Source organism: Heloderma suspectum, chromosome 2 (genome assembly GCF_057233095.1).
Source record: "Heloderma suspectum isolate Gila_16-S chromosome 2, 16-S_ref, whole genome shotgun sequence".
Taxonomy (NCBI): domain Eukaryota; kingdom Metazoa; phylum Chordata; class Lepidosauria; order Squamata; family Helodermatidae; genus Heloderma; species Heloderma suspectum.
In genome coordinates, this window is record NC_139459.1 from 229,682,477 (window position 1) to 229,707,555 (window position 25,079).

Here is a 25,079-nt window from a genome sequence, read left to right on the forward strand (position 1 = left end):
GAAATCATTGATGATATTGCCAATTTGGTAGAAAATACTGATGACAAGCTGCGCAGCCAAACCAGGCGTGTGATGATGGTGGACAAAAAGTCAAGTTCTTGTGGTAAGATACGGGTTGACTTAAAATTCAACTCTTTTTGCTTTAGAATGGCTACCATTTGGTAATTTCTAATACCTGGCTTGAAGCAGTCAAATACATTTCAAATAACAAAGATTGTCCTTTAATGTAATGTTTTGGTGTCTCTTAGTAATAGTTTACTATGTAGCAGTTAGAATATTTGAAAACAACTACTGCTTTTGAGAGAGATGTGAGGAGAGAAAGGAGGCAGACATGATAGAAGACAGGAAATTAGCAGTAGCAGTTACAGGAACTCTTGGGGGAAAACGACCATGTTATACTTGAGTTCTTGGTTCTAAGGGAAGCAAAAGCCGAGTATAGTCAAACGCGTACCCTGGATTTTAGGAAAGCTGATTTTAATAAACTCAGTACAATGATAAGTAAGGTCCCATGGCAAGCGACTAATGTGAAAAGGAGTCCAAGATGGGTGGGAGCTTTTAAAAAAGGAAATTCTCAAGGCACAATCACAAACAATTCCAACAAGAAGAAAAGGTGGAAGACAACAGAAGAAGCCAATGTGGCTTCACAAAAAGCTTAGAGATGACCTGAAAACAAAAAAGGACACATATAGGAAGTGGAAGGAAGGCCAAGTAACAAAGGAAGAGTCCAGGCAGGTAGCACAGAACTGCAGGGATGGCGTCAGGAAGGCTAAAGCTGAGAACAAGCTGAGGTTAGCGAGGGATGCTAAAAACAACAAAAAGGCTTTCTTCAGCTACGTGCATAGTAAAAGACAGAGGAAAGAAATAGTGGTTGAGCTATTAAATAAGGATGGCAAAATGATAACAGATGACAGAGAAAAGGCAGAAGTGCTCAATTCCTACCTTGCCTCAGTCTTCTCCCAAAAGAGGGTCTATGACCCCCCTGGCAAAGGCGAAGTACAGGGTGAAGGGGCAGGTTTACAGCTTGAGGTCAGTAGGCATATGGTCAAGGAACACCTAATTACTTTGAATGAGTTCAAATCTCCAGGGCCAGATGAACTGCATCCTAGACTAATAAAGGAACTGGCAGAAGAACTCTCAGAACCGCTGTCTATTCTCTTTGAGAAATCATGGAGGACGGGTGATGTGCCAGATGACTGGAGGAGGGCTAATGTTGTCCCTATCTTCAAAAAGGAGGAACCTGGGTACTACAGACCTGTCTGACATGAATCCCTGGGAAAATTCTGGAGCAGATGATAAAGCAATCCATCTATAAGCACCTTGAAAGCAATGCAGTGATTACTTGAAGCCAACATGGATTTGTCAAGAACAAATCCTGCCAGACTAATCTGATCTCATTTTTTGATCAAGTAACATCATAGAATCATAGAATAGTTGGGTTGGAAGGGGTCTACAAGGCCATCGAGTCCAACCCCTTGCTCAGTACAGGAATCCAAGTCAGAGCATTGCTGACAGATGGCTGTCCAGCCTCGTCTTGAATGCCTTCAGTGTGGGAGAGCCCACCACGTCCCTAGGTCATTGGTTCCATTGTCATATTGCTCTACCAGTCAGGACGTTTTTCCTGATGTTCAGCCGGAATCTGGCTTCCTGTAACTTGAGCCCATTATTCCGTGTCCTGCACTCTGGGACCTCCCTTGTGGATTGTGGGAATGCTGTAGACATAATACACCTTGACTTCAGCAAAGCTTTCGACCAAGTGCCCCATGATATCCCGATGAGCAAAGTAACTCAAAGTGGGCTAGATGAAACAACAATCAGGTGGATCCACAGTTGGCTACAGAATCGGACTCAAAGAGTGCTTATCAATGGGATCTTCTTAAACTGGGGAGAGGTAATGAGCGGGGTACCGTAGGGCTCAGTCCTGGGCCCAGTGCTCTTCCACATTTTTATTAATGACATGGAGGAGGAGGTGCAGGGAATGCTGATCAAATTTGCAGATGATACAAAATTAGGCAGGATAGCTAATACTTTGGAAGACAGAAACAAAATTCAAAGTGATCTGGATAGACTGGAGCGCTGGGCAGAAAACAACAGAATGACATTTCATAGGGATAAATGCCAAGTTCTGCACCTAGGAAAAAGAAACCAAATGCACAATTACAAGATGGGGGATACGTGGCTCAACCACACTACAAGCGAGAAGGATCTTGGAATTGTTGTCGATCACAAGCTGAATATGAGCGAACAACATGCTGTGGCTGCAAAAAAGGCAAATGCTGTTTGGGCTGCATTAATACAAACATAGCTACCAAATCCCAAGAAGTACTAGTTCCCCTCTACTCAGTACTGGTTAGGCCTCATCTGGAGTACTGTGTCCAGTTCTGGGCACCACATTTTAAGAAGGATGCAGACAAACTGGAGAGGGTTCAGAGGAGGGCAACAAAGATGATCAGGGGACTGGAAACCAAGCCCTATGAGGAGAGACTGAAAGAACTGGGCATGTTTAGCCTTGAGAAGAGAAGACTGAGGGGAGAGATGATCAAGTACTTGAAAGGTTGTCACACAGAGGAAGGCCAGCATCTCTTCTTGATCATCCCAGAGTGCAGGACACGGAATAATGGGCTCAAGTTAGAGGAAGCTAGATTCCAGCTGAACATCAGGGAAAAGTTCCTGACTGTTAGGGCAATACGACAATGGAACCAATTCCCTAGGGAGGTGGTGGGCTCTCCCATGCTGGAGGCATTCAAGATGAGGCTGGACAGCCATCTGTCAGAGATGCTCTGACTTGGATTCCTGCATTGAGGAGGGGGTTGGACTCGATGGCCTTGTAGGCCCCTTCCAACCCTACTATTCTATGATTCTATGAAGTAAAAACAGTACTCTCATACAGAGAGAGAAAGTTCTTTATAGCAGTTATTTCATTTGGTGATTCTTTTCCCCCACACAGATGGTTCACTTATGTGGAGGCCACCTATGTTCCAATTTGTGTTTCTACTGTTATACTTTCTGTAATGACAAACATGGCAAAGCATATGCTGCTAGTTAAGCCTTGTAAACACATGCTTCAAATGTCTTTTCTTTCTTCAGGTGATATGTATAGGATACCATTTCATTTTCATATAATACACTGGTTAACTGCAAATCAGGATGATATGTGATCTTGCTAATGAAATCCCACTGAATGCTCCTTGACAACTGTTTTATGTTTCAAAAAGGCAGAGCAATCCTGCTGGGGACTGGGGTGGGGGATATCCAAAGGCAGAGGAACTGCCTTATCCAAAGCCCTGCCAGGCTCATGCTGGCAGGAAAGAAGAGAGACATTTCTTTTTGTTTCTCCCTTTTCAGTTTTTTTTTTCTTTGACTATTTCCTTCCCAGTGGTCGCAGTGGAGGAAAATCATATACACTCGGGCCAGGACTGGTGTACATAGGAAGCTGCCTTACAATGAGCTGGACTGTTGGTCCATCCAGATTGGCCCAAAGTCATCCAGTGAGCTTCATGACTGAGAGGAGACTGGAACCCAGATCTCCAAGCCCCAGTCCAACATTCTAACCAGTGCAGTTAATTTACCACATAATCTTGAACCTCTGTTTCTGCTCCAGAAACAAATATCAAGCATGGTTTTAAAGTTAAAAGGAGGGAGGAAATTAAGTCAAACTATTTAATCTATATTTAGAGAGAAAAATATTTTGTTTCCATACTTAAAGTATTTATATCCCACCTTTCTACCTGACAACAAGCCTCTCAGATGGCTGACAGTAAGTAAAAATTAATACACCCAACATTAACCCAGCAACAGACCATGGGTTATATGAGGGTTGTTTAATCCTCGCGTCACCCATGGTCCCTGGGTTCGCACGACATGACCAGTCATGGCCAGGTGTTGAATATTCAAAACCTCAGTGAGCTGTTTGATCATGCGAATCAGCTCAATGAAGATAAGATTCTTTTTTAAAGGATGTGGTGACATATGTTGAAGGCTCTGCAGGGGAGGTGGGAATGATGATGGAAAACATTGCATGCCCAGACCTGGCTGTAGATGGAGCTATAAATCACCACCACCACCATCTTACTGTTGGAGAAAGCATATAATTTGTGGCCACGGTATTAGCATCAACAGCTTAGGCCTGGCCATAGTAGTAATTGAATACTAAACATTTATGAAATCTGTGTAGTTGAGCTCTAAATCTGGACGCAAGGATTTGTGCCAGTATCTAGGATGGACTGAAGGATAGTGTAGGTGGTGATATTTTTCCCCATCATAAAGCAAAGGACAGCTACTTTAGGATTGATTCATTTACCTAATAATTTGATTCTATGACATGTTACAGCCCAATAACAAAGGTATTCTACATCCAAGATTTACAAATATGATTCAAGGCAACATTGCCCACCTTGCTTGCTCTCATCACAGTCCCAGTTCTTCCATTACATTGGTAATGTGTATGCATGGACGAGGTAACACATAGCTATGTCAAAATCACTTTTTTCCTATTCCACAAGGTGGCATTGCAGCTCAGTAGCCTTAGGAAATCACCATTGGGGAAATGGGTGAGATTTTGCTTCACTTTTAGTTTTGACAGGGTCTTTGGAGGAGAACAAAAAACATGTCTTTAATTTTTGTCTCCTTAATCAATATGTGCTTCACTGTAATAACCTGTCACAGGGAAGTTAATTGTTAAGGTACTCTCCCAAAGTTGCATGTTTTTGTAAAAGGTTTGCAGCAGATTCATTTAATCCAAATTTAATTCTAAAAGAATGTCTCTAGAAAGTAATGGTTTCCACAGGCTTTTGCCTTATTCATTATGCTGGTGCATGTCCTATATTCTGTGGCTGTTTTTCCCAGAAAGTTAATTGGCTTGATAAATTCAGGACTGCACATCTTCAGGTTTGTTCATCTAAAGTAGACTTGTTTTGATGAGCAAATCTCCATTTTATTTTTAGTATAGTGGAGAGCTTAGCCTAGTGTGACATGAAGTCAATCTTTCCTGTGACTTGTTTGCCAGAAGATTATGCCAGTGTTCCTTCCAAAAACTGCACGGACAATTGCCTTGGTTCTGAACCAAAAGATGGCCTTCCCAAAATAACTTTTTTCCTGGTTTATGAGCTGTTCCAATTTTTCCCTTTTACCTCTTTTCATGTTCCCTGTGTTTAGCTGTCTGGATATTCTGGATCACTTTCCGTGGTGTTGCTAACATTCTGCTTGCAATGTAGGCACATCTTATTCCATTAAGTTATTCTTGAAAATGTTTTGTGCCAGTTCACATGTTGATGGTGCACCACTTGACACTCACAAACTGTGGGACCAGGATTGGAAAGGGGCACACAGGTGTAGTACTTCCCCCTAGTGAGAATAAGGGGGAATGTTTTGATTACTTCAGCACAAATGGAGCTGAGAGCCAAACTAGATGTGCATGCGTTTTGTTACATTTTGGTGCCATAGCAGCAAAATTTCCCTTGAAATGCACATAGCAGCTTCAGGGAGGCAGTTTTGGTCAGGAACATGACAGAGCGCGATAGAGTTATATTTCCCCTCCCCATCCCCCAAGGTCCTGGGGCTGCTTTGGCTTTCCCACAGCTGCTATTTACATAACAAAAAACCCTTGCCTATTGATTGTATTTATAAATGCAATCAATGTCATGTCTAGTTTGGCCTCAAGACACAGAGAGAACTTGCCTACAAGTTTTAAGGTCTGTAATTGTTGAGGCACTGTAACTACTGAACTGCCATATACTTCAGGGTTCAGGACTTCTGCATGAATGTATCATCCCTTCAGCCTGTCAAACTGTTTGTGCTTTTTGAGGTGTACGCCTCCTGTGGTGTGTTAATAAGTTTCCTAGATCAGATAATTTTGCCCAGTGTGCTATGATTCACAGACTACAGGACCCTAAGCGGCAGCAAATACATGCAGGACAACACCATTTCTTTCTTCCAAATAGCTGTCAAGAGCATCACAGATACTAATAAGCTCACCCTTCTCCACCACCATCAGTTGCCTTTCTCCTTGTGCCATTCTCTTCTCCTGGTAGAATAAAGGGAAAGTGACTTGATGTGCCAAGGTCACCCAAACAGACGGCATAGCTATCATTAACCTGTATCTCTGAAATTCAGTCCCTACGCTTCAATCACAGAACAACTTATTTGTCATTTGGCAGAGGTCCATGGTGATGAAAGCATTCAGAAATAAATAGTTTTCACAGTAAAATCCTCCCAAAGCGTTCCCCCAAACAAAAAGAAGGCCCAGGCTCAGTTAATATTTTCTCACCTTGCTTCCAAAAGCTGACACCTAAAATTTAGAGTGAATCACTCTGAATTAGACCGTTTGGGACCGGAATTTGGATCTGCTGATTAAGAGTCTAGATACCTTAATCATATCCTCTGTTTTACTCTTTATTCAAACTCTGTAGATTTGGCACATCTAGTGAGAAAATACTTTTTCTTTTTCTCTAGGAAATGGGTAAAGGGGAGCCTAGTGTGCCTAGAAGGAACGGATGAGCAGAAAAGGCCAGCAACACCTACTTAATTACATTTGCATATGCAGCTGTTCAAACAGAGCCTGGCCGGTGCCTGCTCTCACCTCGTGGGGGATATGGCGCAGCTGTTGCTAGCCCCTGCAGTCTGGCTTTGCCATTGGAGGGCTGCGAGTCCCCACAACCATCTATCATTTCAAAGGCCAAGTAATTAGTTATATTTGAATACAAAGAGGGAAACCCTGGCATTGTGTGACATATCCAGGGGCAGCTGCTTATAGCTTGGTTTCCAAGGATACACGTCAAGGAGTTAAATCACTGCTTGATATTTCTGGAAATGGTGTTGAAATGCAATAATCAAAATTTGAAGACTGCTTGTTATTTTCTATCACTGTCTATAGGTCGTGGCGGGGAGGGTGTATTGTGGTTTAGGTGATGGGTCAAACTTTGCTTTTAAAAAAATACAAACCACAACCATTATGCTGAACTTTTGTTGAAATCGTAACTTACTTTGCTTGAGTTTGTGGGAGCTGAATGGAAATTATGTATGTCCCTGGCTCCTCTCTGCTTAGTTATGAATGTGTTCTTCAAAAGGAAATGAAGCCTCCGTCATTTCCTTTACCAGAAGGATGGGCATTCCAGAAATAGAGGTTGGGGAGCACAAAGATAGTATGCAGAACTGAAGGATGGCGGAAACAAGGTGCATATCCAGTAGACCCTTCCCACCATAAGGGCAGCCTTGAGATGCACACAGGCAGCCACAGTGGAGACTCCATAGCATATCATTCAAAAAGGTGAAGAGGTTCAGGCAGATTCTTTAGGACAGCCTTCCCCAACCTGGCACCCTCCAGATGTTTTGGACTTCAACTGGCCAGTGGCATGGAACGCTGGGAGTTGTAGTCCAAAATACACAGGGGTGCCAGTTTTTGTTTTTTTTTTAAGCATGATTTTGAGGTGGTGTTTTAATCTTTTTATTCTTTTACTGTTTTATCTTTTGTGTTCATCGCTCTGAAATCTGTTTTAGATATGGAGCGGTATACAAATTATTAAAAAGAAAGAGTAAAGAAAAGGTTGGGGAAGGCTGCTTTAGGATTTCTTGGCCATATAAGGCTGAAACAGCATATGCAGCATATATCCAATAGACTACTCTGTGCACTGATATGATAAGTTCAGGCCCTCACCATCAAGCAGTCAGAAAAAAGGAACACTTACAAGGATGCATGAAGCTGGCTAATAGCCAGCACCCGGTTACACTGTTGCTCCCAAAACTAGCCTCATTGATACACCTTCTTGTGAATATGAAGCACTCAGGCCCCCAAGAAGGTATGAGAGAATGCTTTTCAGATACCCCCCTTCACTCTTGTTGAGTTTTGCTCCATGGTATCTTTTGCTGAACAATATTTTGCTGCCAATGAATGGTGGTTCTTACATAAACAAGAACCTCTTCTCAGTGTCAGTGTGCTAGATGCAATCATCCACACATCTCGTCCACTTCAGAATGGAGCTATATAGTTGATGTGCTGTTCATTCTTCTTGCACATTTTTATTTAAACCTTCTCTTTATGAAAAGCATTTACATTTACTTTCCTGTCACTTCTACATTTGCCCTAAAATACTTTTTACCGTTTCTTTAAAGTTTTTACAAGATTTGGATTGTTTTTGCTTCACCTTATGTTTGAAAATGGTAAAACTCTTCCATTCCCCCTCCCTCTGTGCAGTTCTTTGCTTTTGTATCAGAAATGAAGCTAGGAGGTCCAGTTGGCTCAGCTCCAGTAAAAAATGTTTAGGTGGAGGTGGCATCAAAATAGCATTGTGGAGGAGCAGCACAACCCTCCTCACAACCCATGCAGACAGCATATGATGTGAACTAAGCCCTCCGTATGAGTGCCTGATAGTGCATAGGCCAGGTTTGTGTTTCTCAACTGTGATAAAACTGTAGAACAATAATTTAAACTGGGTCTCTATGCAATCAGTCATTTGTATTGAGGAGCTGTTTCACACTTTAGAGCAGGGGAGGGTGATCTCCAGCCCGCAGGCCTAATTTGGGCCACATGATTGCCCAATCTTGTCTCCAGAGAGTTGGGCATCCTCCCCGGGCCCCATCCCCTGGCCTTGGGAGAAGAATCTCTAATCTCTGGTTGGAGATAACAAGAGGGAATCCCTCTGTTATAACCGACCCGAGATTGGAGATAACAGGGGATGCTCCAGCTGAGCCTCTTCCTGCCTGCTCGCACCCAGCTCGGGAAGTTCAGGGAGGAGACTCTCAACTCAGCTGGGACTTGTAGGAGCTGGCTCTGGCAAGTGCCAGATAAATTGCTTTCTGTGTGGAGAGAGGCACAGTGCTCCATGCCCCTCTCTGAACAAAAAAGTGGGCAGGAGGATGCTCATGGTGTCATGGGAGGGGATAGGGCTTCAGGATGGGTCCCCACCCTCTTGATGTCATCCAGCCCTCCGGGCTCGGTCCAAGATTCAATCCAGCCCTCGGACCAAAAGATGTTGCCCCCCACTGCTTTAGAGCTTGTCTGTCTGGTGGAGGGGAGGGACTCACATTGCTTATCACAATTATTTTACATCTGACTCTACTGGAGCTGTGATTTGGGGCTCAGTCTTGAGCCACTTTTTGAAGAAACAGGAAGACAGATTTGGGGAAAGCATTTGGAGATGTGTTTTATGGTGGCTTTTACTGCTTTGTTGCTGCTCTCGATTGTATATTCTACTTTTTAGTGCTCATAAAGAAGAAAGAATGGACTAAATGTCCATCAACTTCCACTAGACAAAGATAACTGCAAAATTTTGCCAACTCAGAATTCCAAATTCAAGTGGCCCAGTGAATCTGTAATATCCTGTAGATTTCATAGGGCAGCGGTGTTTGGAAATAGGGGACATATGCTTACCAGGTCTGTGTGTTTATTACATTGTTGTATATGATATTTGACAAGCCCATAAGTAATGGTCCACATGACCGCTATGCTGCTTCATAGATTGCATGAAAATGGAGGAGATGACTTTCTTTACTGGTGGACCCCTTTTTTTACAAGGGTGTCCTTGCCCCCCCCCGCCCCCAGATTACTGATAGGCTGCAATCAGTCAGGATGAATCTCCTGACACATGCTAGTCTGTCCAGCTGCTTCAGGAGTTTCTGAGCCCTATTGCAAAGGACCTCTCAGATTAGCCCAGCCCTAGGCAAAAATAAAAAGAAAGGTGCTTTGGAATTCTTGCCCACTGCCCAGACACACAGAATGTAACAAAACATTATAAAAATCCTATGAACACAAGCATGTGACCCTTCACAAGGGGAGAATTTTTTAGTGAGGAATTCCCTTATAAGGCAATGCAACCAAATGTCCAAATATAAAGAAGGAGTTTATTTGGGGGTGGGGGCAAGGGAAGGGAAATTCTCTCTCTCACTCACTCTCTCTCTCTCACACACACAAATAAAACAAAAAGTCAGTCTAACTTGTTTAGCTACATGCTACCTACTTGAACAGAGTCTTGGGTTCCAGAGCATATGCAGAGTTCATGGCAGAGAAGATAGAGAGAGAGCATCTTGGCCTCCGATTAGATGATATATGGAAGCCTCATGGGGAGTGACCAAACTCTTACTTTTATGGGAATCTAAACTCAGTAAAAGCTGGCCCTTTAGCAAAAACTGATTGTTTTGTCCCATCATGCAATACGTTCAATTTCTGATGTCAGTGGTTTAACCAGCAAATCACTTAGTGGCTGGACCCACCTTCCTAATGACCCTAAACTTACATCTCAAAAGACCCAGCTGGTTTGAACCAGTTAGCCTATTATAAAAAAGAGCTTAAGTTTTTGGATGCATAGTGGAGAACAAGAAAGTGAGATAAACTTATTCAGGAATCCCAGCATGGTGCCAACTTACCAAACCTAGGAGGCACTGTTGAGCTACATCAGAATATAGGGGTTTGTCATAGTTACCTATTGAAGTTTTCATTATGGCTGATCTTATTCCTTGATGGCCTAATGTAATACTTGACTATTCACAGATTTCTTTTAAAATATGCTTCAATGCTGTCTTTTTCTTTCTTCATTTTGAGGCAAGATTTGCTCCTTGTCTCTGCTCTTCATGGATTTTCATTATAAAGTAGGAGAGACTGCTTTTGGATGGGTTTATTTACCTAATAAACTGGCTCTTCTGTTGTCTAGGAAATGCTGACATTTTTGAAAGAGGAACTCCTAGTAACAGGCAAACAAAGGTCCAGCAGTTAGGTCTGGTGAAACAACGAAATGAAGGTCAGCTAATATTGCCCTCGGTCTCCTTCCCGGTGGCCATGACAGCAGGGGAGGTTTATTTGAAGATCCCAGACTCAGAGTCATTGCCTGTATTGTCACCCGTCTGAGCATTCGAGTCTGTGCCAGCAGTTTAGGATATTAATGTATTCCACAGATCAGTGAAAAAGGAATTCCTCCGCACGTCTTTTTGTTTTGTTTTCTCTAATTTTCCCCCTCTCTCTTTTTTCCATACACTTTCTTTGCAGTGTCTTTGTCTGGTGGATGTTGCTGGGCATTTCTGACGAGAAAGCAAAGAATGACAGAGAGGAAGGGGGTGGTGTATTAGCACTTTTAAAACATAAGGTGAAACTTTTTTACAAGCTAGTCAGGTGCATAGAAATTCGTATTCTCCTTGGGTTTGTGAATGCAAATATACAGTAGAAAGCTCCATTCCTGACACGTAAATCTCACTGATTTGCTTCCTGGAGCAAGAAAGTACTTTAAGAAAAATTAAGCAGTGCTGCTCCGCAGGATGCCATGCCTCAGTGCTTCTTTAGTATTCATCTTTGCTTCATTACCACGGCCACCTCTCAGCCCACCCTGAGCAGCTGCTAAAGGGGGCAAAATTACAGCAATTCATACTGCTGGTGACTTACTGCCAGAGAATAATTGGTTTCTGTTTGCAAGGGACATTATCACAGCAAAGCTCGGAAAACAGAAATTGTTTGCTGGTTTTGGGGGGGAGTGTTCAATGGAATGTATTTATCAAGATTTTCACAGGATTTGTAAAAAGGCAGTTCAATTGAAAGAAAAGCTGGTTTTTATGAAGAGACAATTATCTAATAAAGAAACGGGTCAGGGAAAGGAATTTGGACAGGTTTCTTAAACGTATCTATGTATTCTGCTTTCCTAGCAGGAATTGTACTTAATACTTAGATATTTTTTAATATATTCTTTGATCCCTCATGGAAATGTTAATGAGACGAAATGGGCTAAAGAGCTCTCCAGACACTGCCTGGAGAGGGAGAAATGAAATGCAGACCCTCTGGAGGGCTTCTAACACACAAGAAGTCCCTTTGTTTCCTGTTTTACAAACCAGAGACATGTCTAAAATCAGCAACAAAATGAGAGCAGGCTGAAGAGGCACTGCTGAAGGCTAGGCTTTCTATATTTCTAAAAGAGAAAAAAATTGTTTGTTGCTGGCTGTGAATGCCATGCATGCTTGATAGGCAGTGTTACGGGGGTGTTGAAGTCCAGAACGAAGGTACTCTGAAGATGTGAGTGGGATACAGTTAGGCTGTCTTTCACTTAGACTTAATTAAGCATCTTGCAGGCTTTGTCTCTTGGGGAACCCGTTTTGTGAATAGGGGGCTCGGACCCCAAATTGTATATACAGGGCTCCTGCCTTTGTGTTAGGTTGCCAAACTGAAGACAGTAGCAAGTGCAAGCCCCACGTTGCTGGAGGTCATCCTCTTGTTTAGAGAAGTGAGCCCACATCCCCAAGAGAAAGCGAGAGTAGTCAGAGGGAGTCTTTCTTAGGAACTGGGGAATAACCAACCTTTATGTTGGTGTGTGTATTTGTATAAACAAAAAGCCAGTGGGAGGTAGAAGAGGTTTTGTAACACTTGCCACAGGCTGATTATTTAGGGTTAGAGGGTAAACTACAAAGGGCAAACACTTTTCCTCAAGGAGTCAACACTCTGTGTGTCCATTTCTGTGAGAGGGGAAATACCTTGAATTTCATACCCAGATATTAATTCTTGCAGGTATTGGCTTGTATAGGAATCAGTGAAATTTAAATGTTGCTGTCATTTTAATATAGCGTTTTCAATACATAATTGTAATGAAATCAGTCATCATTGTTTAGTTTTCTAGGGGAGGAACCCTGGCACTGAGAGAGAGAGGGAGAGAGAGAATTGCCCAAAACTTTTCAACGAGTCCATTAATGAGCTGGGATTTGTATGTAGTATGGGTGGGATCTCCAGTTTGCAGCAAAAGCCTACACATCTGGTTATGGTATTAAGTTATAATTGAAGTCCTATCTGCTCATCTGCATAAGAGTTCATGCACATAGTTCATGCACATAGTGGCCATATTTGGTTTCTCAGTGCTTCAGACTTCTTGGTAGATGGGTCCCAGGTCCAGAACCAGAATATAGAAGCTGTTATGGATTGGATGAGAGTGACTAAACCGAGTGTAGGCAACCTGGTGCTCTGCAGATGTTTTGTGCTACAAATCCCATAATTCCTGAACATTGGCCATACTGGCTCGGGCTTCTGGGAGCTGTAGTGCAAAACATCTGGAGGCACTTCTGGTTGCCTACCATTGGAATAAACTAACTAGAAACCAAAGGATGTGAACATGCATGCTTACTTTTAAAAGATGGGATACCTAGCCTGGGAGTTTTCTTGGATTACCAGATAGCAGTGGTAGATAAGGGTGCATTTTCAGTTACCCTGATACTTTAGTTGCAACTCTTTCTGGAGAGTAAAGACCTTAACAGAGAGGGGCAGGGTCATCATTGTTCATGCTTTAATAATCTAAGCATTCAATAATTTTAATATGTTCTGTGTGCGGCTGCTTATAAGCATGTCAGGAAATTTTTAGCTTATGCAAAGCTCTCCTGACTAGTGCCCTTGTATGACGAGATCTCTGAGACTTCCATGCCTTCTAAAACACTTAGAAGTTCCAGTGCTTGTTTTCAAGCACAATTCATAGTCTTAGTGGTTGTTTATAAAACGCTGAATGGCTAGGTTACAGGTATCTCAAGACTTACCTTCAGTATTAAAGTCCCACATGTGTTAAGTCTTAACAGATGGGGGACTTTAATATGGAAGGTACTTCTTGTTGCCCACCTCTGTGTTAAGATCTTGAAGGGAAGCCTTGTACCACATGTATCTCTTTTTATAAAGAAAGGCAGGTGTTTAGCAGAGGCATTTGTTTTGAGGATTTTTTCTCTATCATAGCAGTATTAAAAATAGAATTTTAGGGGGAAATTTTCTAAATTTTCTCACTATCGCTGAGCTGCAGTTGCCCTTAGTTCTCTTTGCTGACACTTGAGCACACAGAAAAGAGAAAATTATCCGTACATTCAGTGATAAAATCACAGATGTATTCTGGAACTAAGAGCCATTTGCTGGGTTAGTAGAAGACCACTGGGTTAGGCAGAGTCCCTTATTAATGAATGATAGTTTGGATTCTAATATGAGATGTGTTTGTGAGATGAATTCAGAGACTGCATTTTCCACCGTGCAGTTTCCACAATGAGTCATATTTTGATAGAGCTTCCAGAATTTGGAGAGAGATAGTCAGACCTCTGATTACTAAGGATGAGCGCCCAAGCAAAATCCCTGAAATTTTGTAGGTAGCTAATAATGACTTGTGGCTTAGAGCTTCTTGCTGAATTCACAGGGGAATATCCCTGTCTGTATTCTCTCCTCAGTTATTGTATGGTTTGTAGAGAAATGGTTCAGGTATCTGAAGAGTTTTAAGTACAGAACTCAAATCCACAATATTACTTCTCTTACATTATACTAGTTTGATACAAGTTGCGCCCTGCAACAAAGTGGTGTGTGTTCCTGTGTCTGTTTGTGTAGTCTTCAAAGCTTCTCTTAAGCGAGGTGGCTGCCCAGAGTGAGAAAACTCTCCCTTCTCAGGGGGGCGGAGGTGGCTGTCAAGAACGTTTGAAGCCACAGATCATGATTGTCTGTCAGCTGGCCTGATCGTGGCTTCAGAGTGCTTCCTGTTTAGGTGAGGAGTCCATCCAAGAATGGAAAGCAGTAGCAGGTTGTGTGTGTGGAGTGAGGGGTAGGGCATGAGAAAGGAAGTGAGGGTGGCAGAGGTGTAGCAGTCCAGTTACTTCATCCATTGGTGTTGATGCATCTTTGCATTTCTCTGTGTGCGTGTGTCTCCATCCTACTCCATCCCCTCAGACACTTCACCCCCAAACTGCCCCTCTGCCATCTTTGCTGCTTTTCTCACTCCCTACCCCTCACCGCTATATGCGCGCACGCACACACACACACACACACACACACACACCACCACCACCACCTTCTGTTCCTCACTCCCAGTGCTGGGCCACCTCCTTGCCAAGTAGGGAAAACAAGAGGAAGGTGGGTGAGCTAGACAGCAGTTTAACAGCCTTAGTGCCCACCTCCCCCCCATCTCCAGCACACACATGCATCGTTTGTTTTTCCCTGCAAACCTCAGGTTTCCCCTGACTCTGCTGAGACTTCCATCCTACGTGCAGAGAGGTCTGTATGGGTTATATAAGCAACAGCATAGTGAGTTATCAATTGGAAAGAGCCGAAATGTTGATTCTATAATAGCAGCTTCCCAACGAAGGTATAGTTGCTTACATCTCACTGTGCTTTTCCCATCATACGCTTGAGTGTTCAGCAACTCGTTAGGAAGCTGCCTTATAGGATCCACATTGACGGAATTATAAACAATCGTTCAACATCAGTCAGCAGGGTGGTTCAGTGGATTAAGTGTTGGATGCTGGGAGACCTTGGGCAAGTTACTCCCTCTAGGTCTACTTTCCCTATTTGCAGAATGGGAAGAGTAATAACTGGGTATGAATGAATGAGGAATGGATTCTATGGAAACTGCAATATAAATTGTTTTTTAAATGATTTGCATTTTTGTGACTCTTTTATGAAACTCTGTGATCTGCTTCTTTAAGCCTTGTGGGCCTTCTTTTGTTGTTTGGTTGGACAAGCCTGCCCTTCTAGATTCATTTCGGTGCTTGTCCTCAGCAGCTGAGGGGAGAGATGATGCAATTGTTTGCAAAGAAGCACTGAAGAAGTTGCCTAGGATTGTTTGTTTAGGTTTCCTCTCAGTGTCTTTAACACTTTCCGCTCATATCTGCTTTCTCATGAATAAACTTTTTTTTATTATATCAAACTCTTTTCCTGTAAAAGAGTTATGATGAATAACACACAAGTAGCAGACTGTTTTCACGTACTGTGCCTCATTTTTCCTTCTTTGTAAAGAAATTAATCAGTTACTCAAATGCAGTTAAATCTTGTACATGTTAACACTCCAGAGAGGAAAGTGTGTGTCTGTGTGTGTCTAGGCTGCAGTGGTGGGTGGTGGGACCTCATGTGCTCTGTTTCAGAATTTGATAGACAAAGGCAGTGTTTTCCCTGGGACTGTAAAAAATGACAAAAGTGGGAAAGAACTGGGAAAATCAGGCATTACAATTGGGGAGAGTCTTGATAAGGCTAAGCTGGAATGTTGCTGCAAAGTAGCCATTCTTGCCAGTATTCCCCCCCTTTAACGGGCATGATCTAGCAAAGTGATTTTCATGCATGCATAATTTTTTTATCACACCATTTCTTCTGCAGCTATATTCCCCACTGAACCAGAAAATGTCTTTTTAGGCTTGTGAATTTGTTCATGAGTTTGTTGGAGCAGTGGGGGGAGCAGAGTTGCTCAAGGGCAATACATTGCATTGTATTTATTCCCTTCTAAACTTGTATCCCACTTGTTGGCCTTCTAGGAGCTTATTTATGTTATACAAACCATAATATATAACAACTTTTACAACCAGAATTACAAAATCATTAAAATAACGTACAGACAACTGAAGAAACGAGAAATCAAGCCAAGAGCCTGGTAAAGGACATTTAGCTATTCCCTCATACTCAGATGGTAGTAGAGACAGGTCTTAACTGATTTCCTAAAAACTCCAACATGGCAGGTCTTGTGAGGCTCCATTAGGAGAGAGTTCCACAAAAAGGGTGCTGCCACCAAAACAGGCCCCTTTTTTAGTAGCAGCCAATCTTAAGTATAACAGTAGTGACACTCAAAGCCACACAACATTGTAGGCCTCAGTTAAAGGAGTGGCAGTGGGGCTGTGTGGGAGAAGGTGGACTGCTCCCTTGAGTTATATGCCCTGATAAAAGCTCAGTGTTCGCAAGAGATTAACACAGATGGACACGGCTTATGTGCAAAGGGGGTTTCCCTTTTTGGGATGCTGGAAATGTATTGCATATTACTGTGGTGATTTCTGTGTATATTTTTAGAAAAAGATGCAGCAGCCACATTGTAAAGAACGCTATCTTTGCAGTTGCACTGTAGCTAGTGCTGAAGCTTTCATATTGCAAAATTAAACTGATGTTCCTTTCCACCTGCCATTCCATTGGTAGAGGGGTATTGGAAGCTTCTGTAAAGGTTCTTGATTGCAGATTATCCAAATGCGTTTGATGAATGTTCACTGCCAGGATTTGGAGGAGGGATTTGGAGTATGCATTTCCCAGGGTCTAATCATCTCATAGGGCAGCTGTGTGTGACTCCTTCTCCAATAATCTACTTAACTCAGTAGTTTTCCCTTCCTATTGCCTCACAAGGAGAATGAGGCTCATAGGCTGTTTGCATGATAAGTAGCTCCAGTCTCTGTGAGCCTTTGAAGGGGAAGCTGAGAGTTAATTGTGGCAGCTTGAACTAATGGTTTCCCATGTTCACTGGTAGGTTAAGTGAGGAAGAGAGCTTGAAAAGCATTCTTCATTTAAGTGCAGTAATGGGTTTCCCTATGAGCCAAAATGTTAATAACTGTTATCTGGTCTGGGGAAAATATGTCTTCCATATTCCAAGGCCCAATGGATTTGCAGGAAGAATGTAGTACATTAGGATTTGCTCTTGACTTGTAAGAAGAGCAAATTAATGGAGAGATACTTTTTGTCTAACTGCTCGAACATTGGTATAACGACTGTAGAGAATTATCAGTATACAGTCAAACGGAGTGACTTGTACATGGTAATGATTATCTTGTACCAAACCTCAACTCACTGAGCACAAAACCATTCTGTGTATATGTAGGCTAACCATAGTTGCACACATACATATATACATACATTGTTGTTGTTGTTGTTCAGTCGTGTCCGACTCTTCGTGACCCCCATGGACCATAGCACGCCAGGCCTTCCTGTCCTGCGCTCTCTCCCGGAGCGTGCTCAAGTTCATATTCATTGCATATACATACATACATACATGCCCCCAAAGACAAAGCCCAAGAGAGTTCATTACATTAAACTTTTATCCCACTGTTCATCTCCAAGGAGCTTAGGGTAGCATACATTCTTCTTCTTCTTCTATGTATTTTATCCTTAATACAGCTCTCAGGCAAGTTAGGCTGAAACAAAATGGCCTGATTCACACAAAACGGTAACCCATGGTTCAATTAACCCCTGGTTTGTTGCCGTAACCAGGGTTTGTCTGGCAGATGTTCAAACAAACAATAGTTTGTTTTCTCAACCCCTGAGTAGTTTGTTTCCCCTCCTCCTTCTCCCATTCCCTCCCTGTATCCCAAATGCCTTTGCGGCAATGTAGTACTGGCATGTAGCTGGTTCGCGCTTTTTTTACCATTTTCTAGGAGATATCTTGGAAGGAGATCTGAGACTTGGGTGTGTAATCTGGTCTCCACATCGCCCTTTCTCTGAGGTCATTCTTCACTGAAGAATGCTAGGGCTAAAGCATACCTGGAAATCATAACCTTTCGTTTGTTAGCCTTTCCTCCAATGAGTGGCTGTGTTGAAGGACTATTTATTTTATTTACAGAGGAGGGGTTGGCCAAGTCTCCCACACATTTGGGGGGGGGGATAAACCTTGCCCTCTTCAACAACCCAGGTGTCAGTAGCCAACACCAATTTTCTCTGTGACAGGGCCCCTGGTAACTGGGCCCCTGTTTTTCTGCACCCTTGGTGTAGAGGGCCCAGAAGATAGATAGAAGACAAGAAGAAAAAGCAGTCTTTGTGTGTATCAGTTCTTCTGGAGTGTGGCTTTTTGAAGTCTCAGGAATCTAGTATGGCCACTGGCAGATAGGACGTGGGTCCTCTGACACTTCTCAGTTGTGATTTGAATGAGAGGCCAGGGAATAGCTGCTGCCTGTGAGTGTACCTTCTAGGGGAGGACTAGAGAAAATCTGCCTCTAACAGGGCTGAGCCACCAGGGAAGGACAACAAGTTCAGGGCAGAAAAGGAGGTGCTAGAAATCAGAGGCCAGGCCAGATCTTGGTTGATGCCAGCCTTTAGAGAGCATTATCATTTATTAATCATCACTTTTATGTCTACCACATGCCTGGCTAAAGCAGTATGAGGTTCATTCTGAGCTATATTTTAGAAGTGAAACTGATGCTTGGACTGTAGATTTTGTATTCCCATTTTAGAGTTAAAAATCTGATGTTCTTCTTGGGGAAAAAACTCTTTTCTCATTTTGCAAATGTGAGCTGCTTCTCTCTAAATTATTTCTGAACTGCTGTTTCAGCAGAATTTCAACATCTGGTTTAAGTTAATTTTTGCCCATAGAAGACACCTCAACTAACTCCTAGTATCATCTCAGTTGAAATGATACTGTCAGGATCCATATTGACTGAATTATAAACAATCCTTCAGCATCTTCAGTGGACCATTATCTAGTGTCAGATGCACTCGGAGGATTTCTTCAGTGCTTCACTTGTCTGTAAAACTATCTCCTTTTTGTTGGCGTGCTGACTTTGGCGAGTGATTTGAAACCCAGCACAGCAGATACTGTGTTGTCAGATACCTTTTGAAGCCTCATGTCCTGTCTTTTTTGCCTCTGCAATACTCTGAACCCTTGTCACCTTAAGAGGGAATACTGATCGATCCTCAAAAGTGGGAATCTCTTGGATCTCCAGGGTGGATGAACCAAACAATTACTGAAAACTGCAGTCTTGTGGCACCTTAAAATCTAACATATTTAGTATGGCATAAGCTTTTGCAGACTACAGCCCACTTCATCAGATGAGTGTAATTTACAGATTATATATACACACTTGTGTAAGATACAGATACACATATGTTACATGTACATTATATTTACCTGAAACTTGCAGATATATATACACATGGCAGTGGTGGTGGTGGTGGTGGTGAATTGTAAACAGTGAGGTCAGAGGGAATTAAAATCCAGGAAGTGCAGATAGTGATCATTACTTTATTTACAGTGGCTGTTCACAAAACAGTTGTTGGGTGATAACACAGAAACACTTGCATTGGTGAGCTTATGGATACATGTAGTGTGATTTTTAAAAGCCCTTTTTGATTCAAACCCCAGGAAATAATTGAACCCTTGATGAGTTCATACTTCTTCCCCACCTTAGGTTTAAATAGGAGACATCTGATCTTTCAGAGTTACCTGGTGGCACACTTGAGTATTCAATAGCCTGGTAAGGGTAACCTTTGTGGACCTGAAGCCACTTGAAAAAAGTTTTTAAAATATATTTTAGAATATATTGGAGCAGAGGGATTAGCAAAAGAAACTGTATGCAAAACCATCTAATGGAGAAAAATACAGAGCATGTGTGGCATCCTCAGTTGTATTAGAGCAGAAGTATTAGAAATACAGTGCCTCTGATGGGCCTCTAAATTAAACCACAATTTTCCACCAAATCAACACACAATTATGTTTACGTGCAAACTGGTTCAAAGCAGCCTGGCAGAAAAGGTATTTGCCAGTTCTCCTAAGCTAAACCTCTGGTACTGGTTGCCCTTTTCTTGGGCCCATCCTACATATATGAAGCTGTAGCCATAGGTTGGTTGAGTTGTTGCTGTCAATCAGAATCACCCTGATGAAACAGCCTAAATCATGACATAATGTGCATTTTGAATTGTCCCTCTTTTTCCATCTTTGACTGACCTGAGACCCTTCATTGATTGCTACAGGGACCCTGATAATAAGTCTATTTACTCTGATAGCTTATGCAGCATAGACTGAAGGTTGTCCAGCCTTTGGATATTTAGGTTTTGTTTTTACATTTTATTGCGCATATTCACTGCTTTCCTTCACTATCCTGTATTTATATTTACTTTAATAAACATTACTTTAATTGGACTATTGGGCTGGATTTGGATTTACACCTTCAAGGGCTGCCTTGTTCCCCCATGTTGCCTCAACCATTTGGGTTACACTTACTGAGTAAGTCACACAGGGAGGGAATGGAAGGCAGGATGATCACTTGGCCAGCCAAGACTGAGAATATAGCCAGCTGACTTTCTACTCTCAAGAAACATCTTGAGAGCCAGAAGAAACTTGCTTGCTGCGGTTCAAAATTGGGAAAGGAGTACGACAAGGCTGCATATTGTCACCCTGCTTATTTAACTTATATGCAGAGTACATCATGAGAAATGCCGGGTTGGATGAATCACAGGTCGGAATTAAGATTGCTGGGAGAATTATCAACAACCTCCGATATGCAGACGATACCACCCTAATGGCAGAAAGCGAAGAGGATCTCAAGAGCCTCTTGTTGAGGGTGAAAGAGGAGAGTGCAAAAGCTGGTTTGAAACTCAACATTAAAAAAACGAAGATCATGGCATCTGGCCCTATCACTTCCTGGCATATAGAAGGGGAAGAAATGGAAGCAGTGACAGATTTAACTTTCTTGGGCTCCAAGATCACCGCAGACGGTGACTGTAGCCATGAAATTAAAAGACGCTTGCTCCTTGGGAGGAAAGCTATGGCCAACCTAGACAGCATAGTAAGAAGCAGAGACATCACCTTACTGACAAAGGTCCGTCTAATCAAAACTATGGTTTTCCCAGTAGTAATGTATGGCTGTGGGAGCTGGACTATAAGGAAGGCTGAGCGCCGAAGAATTGATGCTTTCGAACTGTGGTGCTGGAGAAGACTCTTATGAGTCCCCTGGACTGCAAGGAGGTCAAATCAGTCCATCCTAAAGGAAATCAACCCTGACTGCTCACTGGAAGGACAGATACTGAAGCTGAAGCTCAAATATTTTGGCCACCTAATGTAAAGAGAAAACTCTCTGGAAAAGACCCTGATGCTGGGAAAGACTGAAGGCAAAAGGAGAAGGGGACGGCAGAGGATGAGATGGCTAGATAGCATCACCGATGCAATGAATATGAACTTGAGCACGCTCCGGGAGAGAGTGCAGGACAGGAAGGCCTGGCGTGCTATGGTCCATGGGGTCACGAAGAGTCGGACACGACTGAACGACTGAACAACAACAAAGCCTGCTCAGGTGTGAAATATGAATGTGAAGCAATTCTGACAGTAGACTTGTAACAGCTGTTACAAGCTGTTAGGCAATTGAAATAACGTAACGAAATGACGTGGTGTATCATTTGTATCACATTCATTCTGATAAAATTGCTCCCTCTGTTGGAGTTCCAGGTGTCTCCTAATTGCATTGTTTTAGCATTTGTAGACCATTGGGTCAGTGATTGCTTAAGGGCGGATTGATGTCCATTAGCAGGTTAAAGGAGGCTTGTGGGTGTGTTGCCAAACTTTCAGCAGAGAGCACTGAAGACAGTGCAGCAGAAGGTGCCGGTTGGGCTTCACTTTGGCAAGTTGGTCATGCATTGGTGGTTGCCTTTGGGAGCTGCAGACTTAGGAAATGAAGTCACATATATTTTGTCTTAATCAAACTAAAGTCATTTACCTGTAAAATGAGTTAGAGAGGTGTGAAATCATAGCAGTACTGTGAATTGAGAAGGGGAGAGAAAAGGGCTCCATTTTCGTTGGCCTTGGTTTTATGGTATAAAAACAAAATACCAACAACTCCTAATGCAATTAAAACTTAATAAAGATAAGGCGCGAGCTCATATTGGCTACATTCAGTTCCATGACCCTTGAAGCCAAGTTGGCATGATCTGTGCATTCTTTCAGCCCTGATGAAATGAAAAGTGAAGGAATGTTGTCTGAAACAAATCAGTTTGGATACCTCAGCAAACCTCACTTATGTGCTCTGGGAAAAATTGCATCCCAGCCTGCTTGGTTCTTATTGAAAGGGAAATTAATACTTGGCAACCAGGGATGATGGTTGCACTGTCCCTCTTGCATTCACCTCATATTGCTGTTGATAGAGTCAGACTTTGATCTGGAATACAGAAACTTTGGCAGGGGGTGGGGGTGGGGGTAGCAGAGAAGGTTCACCGGGAGTCACAGGAGCGGGAAGGAAGGGTATATGATACTGAGATGATGTGATCTTTTGTTTGCTATAATGCCTTACAGTTCTTCTCCTGAAGAGTGACCGCTTATTGTCAAAACAAGCACAAACCTATTGTGCTAGTTCTGGTAGTAGAACTGATACTTCATCTGTTAATCAACATTTCCTTTTCCGTTGGATGTGTGCATTAATCAACCACATAAGTCTTTTTACATACAGTCAGTCATTCACATTATCCGCAATAATGTGTACACTACTGAAATCTTATCTGCATGCCAAAAAGTCAAAGGTAGACCCCTGTATGGAGGCATGATGTACCAATCCATTGTTCTGACATGGTGTTCTGGAAGCTGTTCACAATTGTCCCAACCTCCCTCTAACTACCTTAGTTTTCTTGACAGCTGGGACCATCAGAAACTCTGATATTGCAAACTGCAGTGTTACAGATCAAGGGACAATGTTCCAAATTATGAGATGTAAAACACAGAATATTGGCAGGGGATAGTATTTGTAAACTGGTGTATTTCTGACCTTTTAGGACAGGGGTGGGAAACGTGTGGCCTTCCAAATGTTTTGGCCTACAACTCCCATCAGCCTTAATGAGCCTAGCCAATTGGTGAGGAATCATGGCAGTTGTAGGGCAAAACATCTGGAGGGCCACAAGGTGTCTAGCCTTGTTTAGGACATACACATATTATTCACCCACCACCTATCATTCAGTGGACTGAAGATTTTACTGCTCTTGCTACATTTAAATGTTTCTCCTACAGTTGTCAGTTTTGTATGGATGCTTATTTACCTAAATGCACTGTTTATAGTAACATAAATATTTGAAATGGAAGTGTTAAATCCTTCTTTTCCCCTCTTTTTCTTTTATTATATCAAGGGTGAGCTAAGTGATTATTGCATATGGATATGCCCTTTTTCTCCCCCCTGCTTTTGTGGTCCCCCTCTTTGTTTTGTTTTGTTTTGTTTCATTTTCTTCTTGTTACTGTTTTTGCAAATTAAAAAACAAACAGGACATACAGTATTCATGTTTTATCAGTGTTCTCTGTAGCCACTTCTTGAAATGAAAGCTAATGTCCTAAGAGGTGCCTTTTGTGGGTATGTGCTGCCCAGAGTCGCAGATACAGCCTTACTTGCCTTTGTTCCCATTTCTAAATTCTCATTCAAAAAGAAAACCTGCAGCTGGAATTTTTCATGCTTCGTTTTTCAGAAGGTGATTTATGATGGCAGTGGGGCTAAGAGTTTTTCATTTATGATAACAGGGCTATGATGGAAATAGAGAATATGAGCCTGGAGACTGGGCAGCCCATGCTGAAATGTTTATTGCTGTCTTTGAAATGCAACGTATTAGGATGAAGATGTGTCTTGGTAAAATAGAACAGAGCAGCACCAGTCCTGGGGGATATTTTTAGTATTCCAATAACACAGAGTGCATTAAGAGAAATCACTTCCATTGTCGTGTTGTGATCAAGAATGCAAAAGTGTTCCAGGGACCAGAAGGCCCATAAGGATCTAATCTTTTAAAGACACCCTTCTACCCTGCTATAGCCTTTTTTGCATTAACTGCTTATTTTTCAAAAAATTCGGCCAGTGTATTTCTCCCAAAGTATTCTTCCTCTTGTTGCGCTGAGATAATGACATCAGTCGGGACTTTTTCTTTTGTTGCAAAGTCTACATGCCAGTTCATATGTTGCATATGAAGATGGCAATATTTCCAGAGAATTTTAGAATAGTAGAGTTGGAAGGGGCCTACAAGGCCATCGAGTCCAACCCCCTGCTCAGTGCAGGAATCTAGGTCAGAGCATCCCTGACAGATGGCTGTCCAGCCTCGTCTTGAACGCCTCCAGTGTGGGAGAGCCCACCACCTCCCTAGGGAATTGGTTCCATTGTCACATTGCTCTAACAGTCAGGACGTTTTTCCTGATGTTCAGCCGGAATCTGGCTTCCTGTAACTTGAGCCCATTATTCCGTGTCCTGCACTCTGGGATGATCGAGAAGAGATCCTGGCCTTCCTCTCTGTGACAACCTTTCAAGTACTTGAAGAACGCTATCCTATCTCCCCTCAGTCTTCTCTTCTCAAGGCTAAACATGCCCAGTGACACAGTACTCCAGATGAGGCCTAACCAGTGCTGAGCAGAGGGGAACTAGTACTTCCTGGGATTTGGAAGCTGTGCTTGTATTAATGCAGCCCAAAATAGCATTTACCTTTTTTGCAGCCACATCACATTATTGGCTCATATTCAGCTTGTGATCTACAATTCCAAGATCCTTCTCGCTTGTAGTGTTGTTGAGCCACATATCCCCCATCTTGTAACTGTGCATTTGGTTTCTTTTTCTTAGGTGCAGAACTTGGCATTTATCCCTATTACATTCATTCTGTTATTTTCTGCCCAGCACTCCAGTCTATCAAGATCACTTTGAATTTTGATTCTGTCTTC

General features: G+C 42.5%; 1 protein-coding gene across 7 annotated transcripts in view; it reads left to right on the forward strand.

The window, feature by feature from the left end:
- STX8 (syntaxin 8) overlaps positions 1-25,079 on the forward strand; it is a 152,813-nt gene that overhangs the window by 76,229 nt on the left and 51,505 nt on the right. For 6 of the 7 annotated variants that reach the window (XR_014788327.1, XR_014788326.1, XM_084838363.1 and 3 more), the window contains one exon: positions 2-103. Coding sequence is in view for 5 of the 7 variants with exons in the window: in XM_084838363.1 (XP_084694489.1) it covers positions 2-103 (102 nt within the window). In the remaining 2 variants the exon portion in view is untranslated. Of the gene's footprint in view, position 1; positions 104-6,447; positions 24,498-25,079 lie in introns of those variants that run through there. The other variant, XM_084838366.1, reaches the window with a different exon arrangement.